The sequence below is a fragment of the Oncorhynchus keta genome, chromosome 11, assembly GCF_023373465.1.
Source record: "Oncorhynchus keta strain PuntledgeMale-10-30-2019 chromosome 11, Oket_V2, whole genome shotgun sequence".
In the NCBI taxonomy this organism is placed as follows: Eukaryota; Metazoa; Chordata; class Actinopteri; order Salmoniformes; family Salmonidae; genus Oncorhynchus; species Oncorhynchus keta.
The window spans coordinates 3,623,503-3,641,600 of record NC_068431.1 but is presented as its reverse complement, the minus strand read 5'-3'; the positions used below and the strand labels follow the sequence as shown (position 1 = coordinate 3,641,600).

Sequence of the window (18,098 nt, the reverse complement as noted above, 5' to 3'; positions counted from 1 at the left end):
AAACTAATCAATATGCCTTTGACATGTTATTTTCCACTGGGCTGATCGGCTTAATGTTTAAATGAAACATTTTCCATTGGTCGATCTGAATGTATATGTCGAGTCTTGGCAGTGTTTGGAACCAAGTTTTGTTACAATACAAAAATATCTGTGTCTGATTTATGTATTCTGATTTACGACAGAATAATAATGAACCCAAAGAAATAGAATAGATTTCACCAGCTTCGCTGCTGATCCCCTAATAATGGTAATAATTACAAGCTGTGTTGCCGGGGTCTACGGTACTGTTGTTGTTATTCATTGTTGGTAAATGTTGAAGTGAGCTGAGCAGTTGTAATAAGATGGCAAGAGTTAGTGGTACCTGAAGAGGGGCATTAGGAGTATTGATAATGTTTCGCAAAGCAAACATTTCACATAGTCAAACACACCAACATTATATTACAGTATTCCAATGTTAGGATTATTTGGCTGAAATATGGCACGATTCCACAATTGAAATCAATTAGCATCAGTTTCACTGAGGGACATTTATTTTGAAGGCAAACCGCAAAATTAACTATTATGGCTGACTAGTGGTTATTGTGGTTAGCATCACATAGCTCAGTTCTGTTTAACAACAGTCTCTTTTAACCCACTGTAAATGTTGTGTAATCTGAACCTTAGTGAAAACTGTACCCTCGTGTCTAATCTTCAATTTCAATTAGCGCCCTATGCCCACATGAAGTTTGGTGTTCTGTTACAAATACATTTAAAACAGACTGTAGGCCTGAGCAACGTGAAGTAACGTTAGGCAGCTAACGTTACTACCTATGTAGAAACTGATGAGGGGAAGCGGGAGTAGACGTGACACAATCACGTGTCTATGAACCAAAATTATGCTGTTAGCACTGAGGCGGTGTGCCCTAGCAGGAAGTCCACTGTTAGCACTGAGGCGGTGTGCCCTAGCAGGAAGTCCACTGTTAGCACTGAGGCGGTGTGCCCTAGTAGGAAGTCCACTGTTAGCACTGAGGCGGTGTGCCCTAGTAGGAAGTCCACTGTTCGCACTGAGGAGGTGTGCCCTAGTAGGAAGTCCACTGTTAGCACTGAGGCGGTGTGCCCTAGTAGGAAGTCCACTGTTAGCACTGAGGCGGTGTGCCCTAGCAGGAAGTCCACTGTTAGCACTGAGGCGGTGTGCCCTAGTAGGAAGTCCACTGTTAGCACTGAGGCGGTGTGCCCTAGTAGGAAGTCCACTGTTCGCACTGAGGCGGTGTGCCCTAGCAGGAAGTCCCCTGTTAGCACTGAGGCGGTGTGCCCTAGTAGGAAGTCCACTGTTAGCACTGAGGCGGTGTGCCCTAGTAGGAAGTCCACTGTTCGCACTGAGGAGGTGTGCCCTAGTAGGAAGTCCACTGTTAGCACTGAGGCGGTGTGCCCTAGTAGGAAGTCCACTGTTAACACTGAGGAGGTGTGCCCTAGTAGGAAGACCACTGTTAGCACTGAGGCGGTGTGCCCTAGTAGGAAGTCCACTGTTAGCACTGAGGCGGTGTGCCCTAGTAGGAAGTCCACTGTTAACACTGAGGTGGTGTGCCCTAGTAGGAAGTCCACTGTTAACACTGAGGCGGTGTGCCCTAGTAGGAAGTCAACTGTTAGCACTGAGGCGGTGTGCCCTAGTAGGAAGTCCACTGTGTGCAGCTCAGCCTGCACTAACATAAAAAACATGAACATATCTACTTCTGCTAAGCTTCCCAGTAAAGCAATGAAAACAAACAAACAAACATTTCAGAAGTGCTCAAAATAGCCTAAGCTAACATATGTAGCTTAAGAAACAAGGTTCATGAAATTAATAACTTAATAGTAAGAGATGACATTCATATTCTGACTCTCTCTGATACTCACTTAGACAATACCTTTGATGATACATTGGTAGCAATACAAGGTTATAACATCTACAGAAAAGACAGAAATGCCAATGGTGGAGGTGTTGCTGTTTATATTCAGAACCACATTCCTGTAAAGCTTAGAGACAATCTAATGTTAAACACTGTTGAAATGTAACAGCTTTCTTCCTGGGAAGGAGAGGAGGACCAAAACGCAGCGTTGTTGAAGTTCATGGTTCTTTAATAAGAGACACTTAACATTAATAAACGTGGCAAAACCGAAACAGCCCTATCTGGTGCAGAAAACACAAAGACAGGGAACAACCACCCACAAATCCCAACACAAAACAGGCTACCTAAATATGGTTCCCAATCAGAGACAATGACTAACACCTGCCTCTGATTGAGAACCATACCAGGCCAAACATAGAAATATACAAACTAGACACACAAAATAGAATGCCCACCCAGCTCACGTCCTGACCAACACTAAAATAAGGAAAACACAAAAGAACTATGGTCAGAACGTGACATGAAGTAATATGGCTACAGGTTCATCTGCCTCACCTAAAGCCCATTCTGGTGGGAAGCTGCTATAGACCACCAAGTGCTAACAGTCAGTATCTGGATAACATGTGTGAAATGCTTGATAATGTTTGTGATATCAACAAAGAGGTATATTTTCTTGGTGATTTAAATATTAACTGGCTTTCATCAAGCTGCCCACTCAAGAAAAATCTTTAAACTGTAACCAGTGCCTGCAACCTGGTTCAGGTTATCAGTCAACATACCAGGGTAGTTACAAACAGCAGAGGAATGAAATCAACATGAATTAGTAAACATGAATCTTTACTAACGCTGCAGAAATTTGCTTTAAAGCAGTAGTCAGATCCATTGGATGTAGTGATCACAATATAGTAGCCATATCTAGGAAAACCAACGTACCAAAGGCTGGGCCTAATATAGCGCATGAGAGGTCATACAATACGTTTTGTACTGATTCCTATGTTGTTGATGTAAATAATATTTGTTGGTTCGTGGTGTGTAATGAGGAGCAATCTGATGTTACACTTATGAAATTGCTTATCCCAGTTACTAATAAGCATGAACCCATTTAGAATATTACAAAACTGTTAAATCCCCGTGGATTAATGAGGAATTGAAAAATTGTAAGTTTGAGACGGATGAGGCAAAAGGAATGGCAAAAAAGTCTGACTGCACAACCAATTGGCATCGGTACTGCAAATTGAGAAATCATGTGACTAAACTGAATAAAAAGAAGAAGAAACTATACTATGAAACAAAGATAAATGACAAAGATTGATAGTAAAAAACATTGGAGCACCTTCAAAAAGCAAGCAGCTCCATCATTGAACCAGATGGATCATTCATTACAAAGCCAACTACATTAAGGTTTTTTTCGTTGGTAAGATTAGAACGTACGTAGAATGTATGCACACATGACTGTAAGTCGCTTTGGATAAAAGCGTCAGCTAAATGGCATATATTATTATTATTATTATTATTATTATTTATATTATTAGAAAACGTAGGCATGAAATGCCAGAAACAAACGCTAACGCCACACATTATATCAGTATATCTAACCTATGAAAGACAAGCATTGTAATTTTTGAATTCTGTAAAGTGAGTGTGGAAGAGGTGAAAAAAATCATTGTTGTCTATCAACAATGACAAGGCACCAGGGTCTGACAACTTGGATGGAAAATTACTAAGGATAATTAGCGGACGATATTGCCACTTCTATTTGCCATATCTTTAATTTAAGCCTACTAGAAAGTGTGTGCCCTCTGGCCTGGAGGGAAGCTAAAGTCATTCCGCTACCTGAGAATAGTAAAGCCCCCTTTACTGGCTCAAATAGCCGACCAGTCAACTTGTTACCAACCCTTAGTAAACATCTGGGAAAAAATTGTGTTTGACCAGATACAATGCTATTTTACAGTAAACAAATTGACAACAGACTTTCAGCATGCTGATAGGGAAGGACATTCAACAAGCACTGCACTTACACAAATTAATGATGATTGACTGAGAGAAATTGATGATAAGATTGTGGGGGCTGTTAGATTTCAGTGCGGCTTTTGACATTATCGATCATAGTTTGCTGCTGGAAAAATGTGTTGTGAATAAATAGTTAACTGTCAAATAGAACACAGAGGGTGTTCTTTAATGGAAGCCTCTACAACATAATCCAGGTAGAATCAGGAATTCCCCAGGGCAGCTGTCTAGGCCCCTTAATTTTTAAAATCTTTACTAACTACATGCCAGTGTATCTATGTATGTGGATGACTCAACACCATACACAGTATTCCACAGTACTACATAGAGATATGACTACATGGAACTCTATTCCACAGTACTACATAGAGCCATGACTACATGGAACTCTATTCCACAGTACTACATAGAGCCATGACTACATGGAACTCTATTCCACAGTACTACATAGAGCCATGACTACATGGAACTCTATTCCACAGTACTACATAGAGACATGACTACATGGAACTCTGTTCCACAGTACTACATAGAGCCATGACTACATGGAACTCTATTCCACAGTACTACATAGAGCCATGACTACATGGAACTCTATTCCACAGTACTACATAGAGACATGACTACATGGAACTCTATTCCACAGTACTACATAGAGACATGACTACATGGAACTCTATTCCACAGTACTACATAGAGCCATGACTACATGGAACTCTATTCCACAGTACTACATAGAGACATGACTACATAGAACTCTATTCCACAGTACTACATAGAGACATGACTACATGGAACTCTATTCCACAGTACTACATAGAGACATGACTACATGGAACTCTATTCCACAGTACTACATAGAGCCATGACTACATGGAACTCTATTCCACAGTACTACATAGAGCCATGACTACATGGAACTCTATTCCACAGTACTACATAGAGCCATGACTACATGGAACTCTATTCCACAGTACTACATAGAGCCATGACTACATGGAACTCTATTCCACAGTACTACATAGAGCCATGACTACATGGAACTCTGTTCCACAGTACTACATAGAGCCATAACTACATGGAACTCTATTCCACAGTACTACATAGAGCCATGACTACATGGAACTCTGTTCCACATCAGGTAACTGATGCATCAGAATCAGATTTTTTAAAAACAGGTAAAAATACACCTTATGGAAAGCGGGGACTGTGAAGCAAGACAAACAGGCTCAGACACATGCATACACACACATGATAACATACGAGCTATACACACGTACACATGGATTTTGTGTTGTAGATATGTGGGTGTGGAGTATGGGCCTGAGGGCCCACAATGTGTTGTGGATTCTGTAATGAATGTATTGTTATGTTTAAAAAAATGTATAACTGCCTTAATTTGAGCCTTGTTAGCATCTAATGGGGATCCATAATAAATAGAAATACAAAACACTATGGCTGCCATATTGGACACATTGCTGTAGTGTAATCCTTACCAGACCTTGTTGTTGGTTGTGATCGGGTCGGGGTTATGTGGGGAGAATTAAGGTAAAGGTTAAACAGACCTTGTTGTTGGTTCTGTTGCGGTCGTGTGGGGAGATGTGTGGTCATGTTGGGTAGCAGTGTGGTCCCAGCGAAGCGGTCGGCAGCGTTCAAGACCAGCAGACACAGAAAGATGGAGAAAGAGGAAGCGTGGGCCACGAACTTCATGAAGGGACTTCTCATCACCTTCCCTACCTGTGGGAGACAGGTGACCACAAGTAGTTTAACAGCTGTAGGGTGGAGGGGTTAGGCTGTAGTGTGCGTAGTGGAGTGTGTAGGGTACCTACCCTACTGCAGGGGGCCACCAGGTAAGCCACAGCTAGTCCAGGTAGTCCAACAGCCACTCCCAGGACCACTAGTAGTTTAACAGCTGTAGTCTGCTGTCTCAGACCTGGTAGGTTCTCATACCAGATAGACAACAACTGCTGTTGACAGTTAGGATGGGCTACAAACTGGAGAGATGAAGGGAGTTAAATTAGACTGATATCCATACGCACATGCAAGTGTGTGTGTGTGTGTGTGTGTGTGTGTGTACTGACCTTCTTGAGTTCATATTTGATGGCCAGTTTGAGTCGCATGAGTGAGGGTCGACCAGGTGGATGGTACTTCTCCTCTGAGTCAGTATCTCCACTCAGTATAGCCTCCACCTCCTCAGTGCTGCGACAGAGATCCAACAGACCTACCACATAGTCTTTACACTGCCCAGACAGACGCCGGTAGTCATTCTACAGGGAGGGAGGGAGGGAGGGAGGGAGGGAGGGAGGGAGGGAGGGAGGGAGGGAGGGAGGGAGGTGCGGAAGTAGAGTGGGAGATAGTGAGAGAGTTGGGGTAGGGAGAGTGGGAGAGAGACAGAAAGGGGGAGAGCAAGTTCGTTTATGCAAGTTCTTTCACTTGTCTGTGCATAATTATATGTGTGTGTGTGCATGTGCATGTGTGTGTGGTATGTACATTTTTACCTTCATAAATGCATGGTTGTGTGTATAGAGCACAGGTGTGTATAGTACCCGTGTGTGTGTGTTAGTTAGAGCCTGTGAGTGCTCCTCTGTGTGCACCTTAAACTCCTTCTCGATGTTGGCCAGGACAGCTAACTCGTTACTGAGCTCCAGGGCGGCTAATACTGGATCCTCATTGGACAGCGAGAGGTAGGCGGGGCTAGCCAGGCCACGGTAAGCGTTAATCCTGGACCGTGAGTGGCTGAAGGAGTCAAATTGCTGCTGGTAGTTGCACGAATCACAGCAACAAAAGTAGTCGTGGGGCGGGTCTATACGAGCTCCTTTAACCAATAGGTTGTGGACAATCTCATATTCATGACAATGAGCAGCAAGAATCACTGGAGTCACATCATGGGAGAAACTATAGAGAGAGACAAAGAGAGAGACAGTATCAATGAATTGGCGAGGGCACTAGAACAGTCTGCAGCACCCGGCCTCCCCCTACTAGCATCTGAAGTCAAATGACTCCTGTTTGCTGATGATCTGGTGCTTCTGTCCCCAACCAAGGAGGGCCTACAGCAGCACCTAGATCTTCTACACATATTCTGTCAGACCTGGGCCCTGACAGTATATCTCAGTAAGACAAAAAAAATGCTGGTCCTGTTATGCGGATGAATGAGGACCCAAAAGCGACTTGGCGAAAACAGAGTCTTTATTCCAGTAAAGGATATAAGCAATACTCCTGGACAATCAGAGCAGAAAACAAAACATAAAAAACTTAAATCCACTCGTAGTGACGAGGACAGACTGGAGACTCGACCATTAACTGTAGGTTGCCTCGGGAAGGCACCGACCGTAGCGGACTCAGACACCTGCTCACACGCAGCATCTGAAGGAGACAAGACACGACAGGGCGAGACAAAGACACAGCACAGCGAACATCATACAAGGATCCGACAAGGACAGAAGCGGAAAACAAGGGGAGAAATAGGGACTCTAATCAGAGGACAAAATAGGGGACAGGTGTGAAAAGACTAAATGAGTGAGTTAGGAGAATGAGGAACAGCTGGGAGCAGGAACGGAACATAGAGAGAGGAGAGAGAGGGAGGGGGAGAGAGAGGGATAGAAAAAGGGAACGAACCTAATAAGACCAGCAGGGGGAAACGAACAGAAGGGAAAGCATAATGACAAGACAATATAAGACAAAACATGACAGTACCCCCCCACTCACCGAGCGCCTCCAGGCGCACTCGAGGAGGAATCCTGGCGGCAACGGAGGAAATCATCAATCAGCGAACGGTCCAGCACGTCCCGAGATGGAACCCAACTCCTCTCCTCAGGACCGTAACCCTCCCAATCCACTAAGTACTGGTGACCACGTCCCCGAGAACGCATGTCCATGATCCTACGTACCTTGTAAATAGGTGCGCCCTCGACAAGGACGGGGGGGGGGAGGGAAGACGAACGGGGGTGCGAAGAAAGGGCTTGACACAGGAGACATGGAAGACAGGATGGACGCGACGAAGATGTCGCGGAAGAAGCAGTCGCACAGCGACAGGATTGACGACCTGGGAGACACGGAACAGACCAATGAACCGCGGAGTCAACTTGCGAGAAGCTGTCGTAAGGGGAAGGTTACGAGTGGAAAGCCACACTCTCTGGCCGCGACAATACCTAGGACTCTTAATCCTATGTTTATTGGCGGCTCTCACAGTCTGCGCCCTGTAACGGCAAAGTGCAGACCTCACCCTCCTCCAGGTGCGCTCACAACGTTGGACAAACGCCTGAGCGGAGGGAACGCTGGACTCGGCGAGCTGGGACGAGAACAGAGGAGGCTGGTAACCCAGACTACTCTGAAACGGAGATAGCCCGGTAGCAGACGAAGGAAGCGAGTTGTGAGCGTATTCTGCCCAGGGGAGCTGTTCTGCCCAAGACGCAGGGTTTCTAAAAGAAAGGCTGCGTAGTATGCGACCAATCGTCTGATTGGCCCTTTCTGCTTGACCGTTAGACTGGGGATGAAAACCGGAAGAGAGACTGACGGAAGCACCAATCAAACGACAGAACTCCCTCCAAAACTGTGACGTGAATTGCGGACCTCTGTCTGAAACGGCGTCTAACGGGAGGCCATGAATTCTGAACACATTCTCGATGATGATTTGTGCCGTCTCCTTAGCGGAAGGAAGCTTAGCGAGGGGAATGAAATGTGCCGCCTTAGAGAACCTATCGACAACCGTAAGAATCACAGTCTTCCCCGCAGACGAAGGCAGACCGGTAATGAAGTCTAAGGCGATGTGAGACCATGGTCGAGAAGGAATGGGAAGCGGTCTGAGACGACCGGCAGGAGGAGAGTTACCTGACTTAGTCTGCGCGCAGTCCGAACAAGCAGCCACGAAACGGCGCGTGTCACGCTCCTGAGTAGGCCACCAAAAGCGCTGGCGAATAGAAGCAAGAGTACCTCGAACGCCGGGATGGCCAGCTAACTTGGCAGAGTGAGCCCACTGAAGAACAGCCAGACGAGTAGAAACAGGAACGAAAAGAAGGTTACTAGGACAAGCGGCGACGCAGTGTGAGTGAGTGCTTGCTTAACCTGTCTCTCAATTCCCCAGACTGTCAACCCGACAACACGCCCATAAGGAAGAATCCCCTCGGGATCAGTAGAAGCCACAGAAGAACTAAAGAGACGGGATAAGGCATCAGGCTTGGTGTTCTTATTACCCGGGCGATAAGAAATCACAAACTCGAAACGAGCGAAAAACAACGCCCAACGAGCTTGACGTGCATTAAGTCGTTTGGCAGAACGGATGTACTCAAGGTTCTTATGGTCAGTCCAAACGACAAAAGGAACGGTCGCCCCCTCCAACCACTGTCGCCATTCGCCTAGGGCTAAGCGGATGGCGAGCAGTTCGCGGTTACCCACATCATAGTTGCGTTCCGATGGCGACAGGCGATGAGAAAAATAAGCGCAAGGATGAACCTTATCGTCAGACTGGAAGCGCTGGGATAGAATGGCTCCCACGCCCACCTCTGAAGCGTCAACCTCGACAATGAATTGTTTAGTGACGTCAGGAGTAACGAGGATAGGAGCAGACGTAAAACGCTTCTTGAGGAGATCAAAAGCTCCCTGGGCGGAACCGGACCACTTAAAGCAAGTCTTGACAGAAGTAAGAGCTGTGAGAGGGGCAGCAACTTGACCGAAATTACGAATGAAACGCCGATAGAAATTAGCGAAACCTAGAAAGCGCTGCAACTCGACACGTGACCTTGGAACGGGCCAATCACTGACAGCCTGGACCTTAGCGGGATCCATCTGAATGCCTTCAGCGGAAATAACAGAACCGAGAAAAGTGACGGAGGAGACATGAAAGGCGCACTTCTCAGCCTTCACGTAGAGACAATTCTCTAAAAGGCGCTGGAGTACACGTCGAACGTGCTGAACATGAATCTCGAGTGACGGTGAAAAAATCAGGATGTCGTCAAGGTAGACAAAAACAAAGATGTTCAGCATGTCTCTCAGTACATCATTAACTAATGCCTGAAAAACAGCTGGAGCATTAGCGAGACCAAACGGCAGAACCCGGTACTCAAAATGCCCTAACGGAGTGTTAAACGCCGTTTTCCACTCGTCTCCCTCTCTGATGCGCACGAGATGGTAAGCATTACGAAGGTCCAACTTAGTAAAGAACCTGGCTCCCTGCAGAATCTCGAAGGCTGATGACATAAGGGAAAGCGGATAACGATTCTTAACCGTTATGTCATTCAGCCCTCGATAATCCACGCAGGGGCGCAGAGTACCGTCCTTCTTCTTAACAAAAAAAAACCCCGCCCCGGCAGGAGAGGAAGAAGGCACTACGGTACCGGCGTCAAGAGAAACAGACAAATAATCCTTGAGAGCCTTACGTTCGGGAGCCGACAGAGAGTATAGTCTACCCCGAGGGGGAGTGGTCCCCGGAAGGAGATCAATACTACAATCATACGACCGGTGAGGAGGAAGGGAGTTGGCTCTGGACCGACTGAAGACCGTGCGCAGATCATGATATTCCTCCGGCACTCCTGTCAAATCACCAGGTTCCTCCTGAGAAGAGGGGACAGAAGAAACAGGAGGGATAGCAGACATTAAACACTTCACATGACAAGAAACGTTCCAGGATAGGATAGAATTACTAGACCAATTAATAGAAGGATTATGACATACTAGCCAGGGATGACCCAAAACAACAGGTGTAAAAGGTGAACGAAAAATCAAAAAGGAAATAGTCTCACTGTGGTTACCAGATACTGTGAGGGTTAAAGGTAGTGTCTCATATCTGATACTGGGGAGATGACTACCATCTAAGGCGAACATAGGCGTGGGCTTCCCTAACTGTCTGAGAGGAATGTCATGTTTCCGAGCCCATGCTTCGTCCATAAAACAACCCTCAGCCCCAGAGTCTATCAAGGCACTGCATGAAGCAGCCGAACCGGTCCAGCGTAGATGGACCGACATAGTAGTACAGGATCTTGATGGAGAGACCTGAGTAGTAGCGCTCACCAGTAGCCCTCCGCTTACTGATGAGCTCTCTCTTTACTGGACATGAATTGACAAAATGTCCAGCAATACCGCAATAGAGGCACAGGCGGTTGGTGATCCTCCGTTCCCTCTCCTTAGTCGAGATGCGAATACCTCCCAGCTGCATGGGCTCAGTCTCTGAGCCGGAGGAAGGAGATGGTTGCGATGCGGAGAGGGGAAACACCGTTAACGCGAGCTCTCTTCCACGAGCTCGGTGACGAAGATCTACCCGTCGTTCTATGCGGATGGCGAGTGCAATCAAAGAGTCCACACTGGAAGGAACCTCCCGGGAGAGAATCTCATCCTTAACCTCTGCGTGGAGTCCCTCCAGAAAACGAGCGAGCAGCGCCGGCTCGTTCCAGTCACTTGAGGCAGCAAGAGTGCGAAACTCTATAGAGTAATCCGTTATGGATCGATCACCTTGACATAGGGAAGCCAGGGCCCTAGAAGCCTCCCTACCAAAAACTGAACGATCAAAAACCCGTATCATCTCCTCTTTAAAGCTCAGGTAATTGTTAGAACAATCAGCCCTTGCCTCCCAGATAGCTGTGCCCCACTCTCGAGCCCGGCCAGTAAGGAGTGATATGACGTAAGCAACCCGAGCTCTCTCTCTTGAGTATGTGTTGGGTTGGAGAGAGAACACAATATCACACTGGGTGAGAAAAGAGCGGCACTCAGTGGGCTGCCCGGAGTAACAAGGTGGGTTATTAACCCTAGGTTCCGGAGACTCGGCAGACCAGGAAGTAGCAGGTGGCACGAGACGAAGACTCTGGAACAGTCCAGAGAGGTCGGAAACCTGAGCGGCCAGGATCTCAACGGCATGACGAGCAGCAGACAATTCCTGCTCGTGTCTGCCGAGCATGGCTCCCTGGATCTCGACGGCAGTGTTACGAGAATCCGTAGTCGCTGGGTCCATTCTTGGTCGGATCCTTCTGTTATGCGGATGAATGAGGACCCAAAAGCGACTTGGCGAAAACAGAGTCTTTATTCCAGTAAAGGATATAAGCAATACTCCTGGACAATCAGAGCAGAAAACAAAACATAAAAAACTTAAATCCACTCGTAGTGACGAGGACAGACTGGAGACTCGACCATTAACTGTAGGTTGCCTCGGGAAGGCACCGACCGTAGCGGACTCAGACACCTGCTCACACGCAGCATCTGAAGGAGACAAGACACGACAGGGCGAGACAAAGACACAGCACAGCGAACATCATACAAGGATCCGACAAGGACAGAAGCGGAAAACAAGGGGAGAAATAGGGACTCTAATCAGAGGACAAAATAGGGGACAGGTGTGAAAAGACTAAATGAGTGAGTTAGGAGAATGAGGAACAGCTGGGAGCAGGAACGGAACATAGAGAGAGGAGAGAGAGGGAGGGGGAGAGAGAGGGATAGAAAAAGGGAACGAACCTAATAAGACCAGCAGGGGGAAACGAACAGAAGGGAAAGCATAATGACAAGACAATATAAGACAAAACATGACAGGTCCAGTTGCCAGAACCACAAATACAAATTTCATCTAGACATCTCTACCCTAGAGCACACAAACTATACATACCTTGGCATAAACATCAGCGTCAGAGGTAACATCCACAAAGCTGTGAACGATGTGAGAGACAAGATAAGAAGGGCCTAATATACCATCAAAAGGAACATAAAATTCAACATACCAATTAGGACCTGACTAGAAAATACTTGAATTAGTTATAAAAACCCATGGCTCTTTCCGGTTGTGAGGTCTGGGGTCCGCTCATCAACCAAGAATTCACAAAATGGGACAAACACCAAATTGAGAATTCTGCTGAAATATCCTCCGTGTACAATGTAAAACACCAAATAATGCATGCAGAGCAGAATTAGGCCGATACCTATTAATTGTCAAAATCCAGAAAAGAGACATTATATTCTACAACCACCTAAAACAAAGTGATTCATAAACCTTCCATAACAAAGCCATCACCCACAGAGAGATGAACCTGGAGAAGAATCCCCTAAGCAAGCTGGTCCTGGGGCTCTGTTCATAAACACACCCTACAGAGAGATGAACATGGAGAAGAATCCCCTAAGCAAGCTGGTCCTGGGGCTCTGTTCATAAACACACCCTACAGAGAGATGAACATGGAGAAGAATCCCCTAAGCAAGCTGGTCCTGTGGCTCTGTTCACAAACACACCCTACAGAGAGATGAACATGGAGAAGAATCCCCTAAGCAAGCTGGTCCTGGGGCTCTGTTCATAAACACACCCTACAGAGAGATGAACATGGAGAAGAATCCCCTAAGCAAGCTGGTCCTGGGGCTCTGTTCATAAACACACCCTACAGAGAGATGAACATGGAGAAGAATCCCCTAAGCAAGCTGGTCCTGGGGCTCTGTTCATAAACACACCCTACAGAGAGATGAACATGGAGAAGAATCCCCTAAGCAAGCTGGTCCTGGGGCTCTGTTCACAAACACACCCTACAGAGAGATGAACATGGAGAAGAATCCCCTAAGCAAGCTGGTCCTGTGGCTCTGTTCACAAACACACCCTACAGAGAGATGAACATGGAAAAGAATCCCCTAAGCAAGCTGGTCCTGGGGCTCTGTTCATAAACACACCCTACAGAGAGATGAACATGGAGAAGAATCCCCTAAGCAAGCTGGTCCTGTGGCTCTGTTAATAACACAACAGACCCCACAGAGCAACACAATTAGAACTAACAAAATCATTAGAAAACCAAAAGATAATTACTTGACACATTTGAAAGAATTAATAAAAAAACAGAGCAAACTAAAATGCTATTCGGCCCTAAACAGAGTACACAGTGGCAGAATATCTGACCGCTGTTAGTGACCCAAACTTAAGGAAAGCTTTGACTACAGTTGAAGTCAGAAGTTTACATACACCTTAGCCAAATACATTTATAAACTCAGTTTTTCACAATTCCTGACGTTTAATCCCAGTTAGGATCACCACTTTATTTTAAGAATGTGAAATGTCAGAATAATAGTAGAGAGAATTATTTATTTCAGCTTTAACTTCTTTCATCACATTCCCAGTGGGTCAGAAGTTTACATACACTCAATTAGTATTTGGTAGCTTTGCCTTTAAATTGTTTATCTTGGGTCAAACTTTTTGGGTAGCCTTCCATAAGCTTCCCACAATAAGTTGGGTGAATTTTGGACCCTTCCTCCTGACAGAGTTGGTGTAACTGAATCAGGTTTGTAGGCCTTTAACTCCATTACTGATGTCTTGAGATGTTGCTTCAATATATCCACATCATTTTCCTACCTCATGATGCCATCTATTTTGTGAAGTGCACCAGTCCCTCCTGCAGCAAAGCACCCCCACAACATGATGCTGCCAACCCCGTGCTTCACGTTTGGGATGGTGTTCTACGGCATGCAAGCCTCCCCCTTTTTCCTCCAAACATAACGATGGTCATGATGGCCAAACAGTTCTATTTTTGTTTCATCAGACCAGAGGACATTTCTCCAAAAAGTACAATCTTTGTGCCCATGTGGAGTTGCAAACCGTAGTATGGCATTTTTATGGCGGTTTTGGAGCAGTGACTTCTTCCTTGCTGAGCGGACTTTCAGGTTATGTCGATATACGACTTGTTTTACTGTGGATATACAGTGAGGGGAAAAAGTATTTGATCCCCTGCTGATTTTGTACGTTTGCCCACTGACAAAGAAATGATCAGTCTATAATTTTAATGGTAGGTTTATTTGAACAGTGAGAGACAGAATAACAACAAAAAAATCCTGAAAAAACGCATGTGAAAAATGTTATAAATTGATTTGCAATTTAATGAGGGTATTTGACCCCCTCTCAATCAGAAAGATTTCTGGCTCCCAGGTGTCTTTTATACAGGTAACGAGCTGAGCTTAGGAGCATGTCTCCATGAAGCAGAGTATGTCACAATGCCTGAACATTAGCGAGTAATATACTCGGAGGTGGTGGGTGGTGTTTTCGCCTCCTAAATCAGACTAGAACCCCACTCCTTCGCCAGCGTTGTTTAGGGTCAGCTTCTGGAATCCTTTCAATTGCCCTGGTGGTTACAAACAAAGGATCTTCTTCAGAAAAGTCATCCCTGCTCGTGATGCTGGTAGTTCTGGTAGTGCTGGTGAGTTACCAGCGCTCTGATATACAATAGTTCTCCCCGGTTGTATGTAATAACACAAAAATATTCTGGGCCAATAACGTAAGATATAATACATTGTCTAGTTTATGTCTAGGTAATCCTGTTTAATGCAGTTGTTTAAATGTATCATGTAGTAAAACTGCATAAGTGTTGCTCTCCACTTTCTTGAGGACCAACAGGTCAATATTAGGAAAGTTGTCTTAATGTTTTGTACACTCAGTGTTAGCTGCTAGAATTTTTTATTTTATTTTTTATTTAACTAGGCAAGTTAGTTAAGATCAAATTCTTATTTACAATGATGGCCTAGGAACGGTGTGTGAACTGCCTTGTTCAGGGGCAGATTGATAGATTTTTACCTTGTCAGCTCGGGGATCAAGCTAGCAACCTTTAGGTTACTGGCCCAATGCTAGGCCTAGAATCCCTTGGGTCACGTCACTGGAGAAACTAGAGAGAGAGAGACATACACGTACATAGACACACATACAAAAACACACAGACAGACAAGCATCACACACACACATACACGCACACCCCCCTCTCACCGTGTCCCATCCTCATCATAAGCGTAGAAGTCATCCAATATGTCCACCTGGGCAGGGCTTGCTGTCAGGCGCTGCGCGTCACTGAACGAACGGTGGCCTAGCAACACCTCCGTTATACGCACATAACCTTTACCTAGGAGACACACAGAGAGTAATGGAGTAAGTGTATCTCTCTCTCTCTTTCTCTCTCTCTATCAATCAATCAATCACTCACTGATGGCCAGTAGCAGAGCGTCTCCCACCCTGGATAGCTCCACTCTCCCAAGCAGCAGCTCAGTCACCTCTAGATGCTCATTGGCCACTGCCAGCTGCAATGCATTCTGGCCCATGTAGTCTACTGCGTTCACGTTGAGACTGGGCATGTGTAGGACCATGCGTCGCACCTCGTGGGAGAAGTAAATGCTGGTTAAAAAACAGCGATATAACGCACTGTGGTGAATTTAAGCCTGGTCCCAATGTCTGAAACAGATACACAACGCACTGTGGTGACATTAAACTAAAGTCCCCTGTATAATTTGGCCTTATAAAGAGTTTTATGGTAAAGGTCTGTAATATCATGTAAAGGTCAATGTCCGAGCACCCATGGAAAATCTATTTGGCAAAATAAAAAATTCCCCATACAAATTTAAACGAGAGATATCGCTTGTTTTGCATTGGAATGCGTCTCAATCCACTGCATCTGCCAATGTAGTAACACTTCCGCATCTGCAGTGAAACGTGAGTTACAGCTGTGTTTGTGAGACCATGAGACATCCCGAAAATCAGTCTTCTCACAAAATCGTCTGTAGCTTCCGAACTGCCTTCAAACTATTATGACCTGTCATGACGTGACTATCATTAATGTGATGACATGCTATTTATCGAATAATTAACTATGTTGAATTATTATGTGATCAAATTAATCATATAACAATCAACCCATTAGTATCTTGGGGCACCATGGAAAAAGTTTGTTTAACTTCTTGCGGCGAGCCATCCCGGATCCGGGATCGTGAATACAGCCTCAAGCTCATTACCATAACGCAATGTTAACTATTCATGAAAATCGCAAATGAAATGAAATCAATATGCTAGCTTTCAAGCTTAGCCTTTTGTTAACAACACTGTCATCTCAGATTTTCAAAAATATGCTTCTCAACCATAGAAAAACTAGCATTTGTGTAACAGTATTGATCGCTATTGATAGCTAGCATTAGCATTTAGCGTTAGCATTCAGCAGGCAACATTTTCACAAAAACCAGAAAACCATTCAAATAAAATAATTTACCTTTGAAGAACTTCGGATGTTTTCAGGAGACTCTCAGTTAGATAGCAAATGTTCAGTTTTTCCTGAAAGATTATTTGTGCAGGAGAAATCGGTCCGTTTTCTGCATCATGTTTGGCTACCAAAAAAACCTGAAAATTCATTCGTCAAAACGCCAAACTTTTTTCCAAATTAACTCCATAATATCGACCGAAACATGGTAAACGTTGTTTAGAATCAATCCTCAACGTGTTTTTCACATATCTCTTCGATGATATATGGTTCGTAGAAGTGTGCTTTCCCCTCTGAATCCCATGGCAAAATGCCTGCAGCTGAAGTTTACGCACCAATTTAGACAAAGGACACTGGGCGGACCCCTGGCAAATGTAGTCTCTTATGGCCAATCTTTCAATGATATGCCTACAAATACATCACAATGCTGCAGACACCTTGGGCGAATGGCAGAGAGCTTATGCTCGTTCATGGCACATTCACAGCCATATAAGGAGACAATGGAAAACAGAGCCTCAAAAATTCTGCTCATTTCCTGTTTGAGGTTTCATCTTGGTTTCGCCTGTAGCATGAGTTCTGTGGCACTCACAGATAATATATTTGCAGTTCTGGAAACGTCAGAGTGTTTTCTTTCCAAAGCTGCCAATTATATGCATAGTCAAGCATCTTTTCGTGACAAAATATTGCGCTTAAAACGGGGCACGTTTTTTATCCAATAATGACATAGCGCCCCCATAGGTTGAAGAGGTTAATGAGTTACCGTTTCCCGAATTAACTCAAGACTATAGTGGGGCAAAAAAGTATTGTCAGCCACCAATTGTGCAAGTTCTCCCACTTAAAAAGATGAGAGATGCCTGTAATTTTCATCATAGGTACACTTCAACTATGACAGACAAAATTTGAAAAAAAAAATCCAGAAAATCACATTGTAGGATTTTTTATGAATTTATTTGTAAATTATGGTGGAAAAAAGTATTTGGTCAATAACAAAAGTTTATCTCAATACTTTGTTATATATCCTTTTTTGGCAATGACAAAGGTCAAACGTTTTCTGTACGTCAATCAGTCAACCAATTTCTAAAGACTGTTGACATCTAGTGGAAGCCATAGAAACTGCAACCAGATACCTCAGAAATCTAGATTCCCATGGAAAACCAATTGAAAACAGTCACCTCAAAAAATAAAATTCCTGGACAGTTTGTCCTCTGGGTTTCGCCTGCCAAATAAGTTATGTTAAACTCACAGACATAATTTTAACAGTTGTATAAACTTTAGAGTG

The 18,098-nt window shown here is 44.8% G+C and overlaps 1 protein-coding gene across 1 annotated transcript in view; it reads right to left on the bottom strand.

The window, feature by feature from the left end:
- Positions 1–18,098, bottom strand: part of LOC118379925 (short transient receptor potential channel 6-like) — an 86,090-nt gene that overhangs the window by 38,870 nt on the left and 29,122 nt on the right. Inside the window, exons 3-8 of the mRNA XM_052529167.1 lie at positions 15,779–15,947; positions 15,565–15,697; positions 6,467–6,767; positions 5,954–6,139; positions 5,702–5,866; positions 5,438–5,609 (exon numbers count right to left, since the gene is read on the bottom strand). Of these exons, the coding sequence (XP_052385127.1) occupies positions 5,438–5,609; positions 5,702–5,866; positions 5,954–6,139; positions 6,467–6,767; positions 15,565–15,697; positions 15,779–15,947 (1,126 nt within the window). The remainder of the gene's footprint in view (positions 1–5,437; positions 5,610–5,701; positions 5,867–5,953; positions 6,140–6,466; positions 6,768–15,564; positions 15,698–15,778; positions 15,948–18,098) is intronic.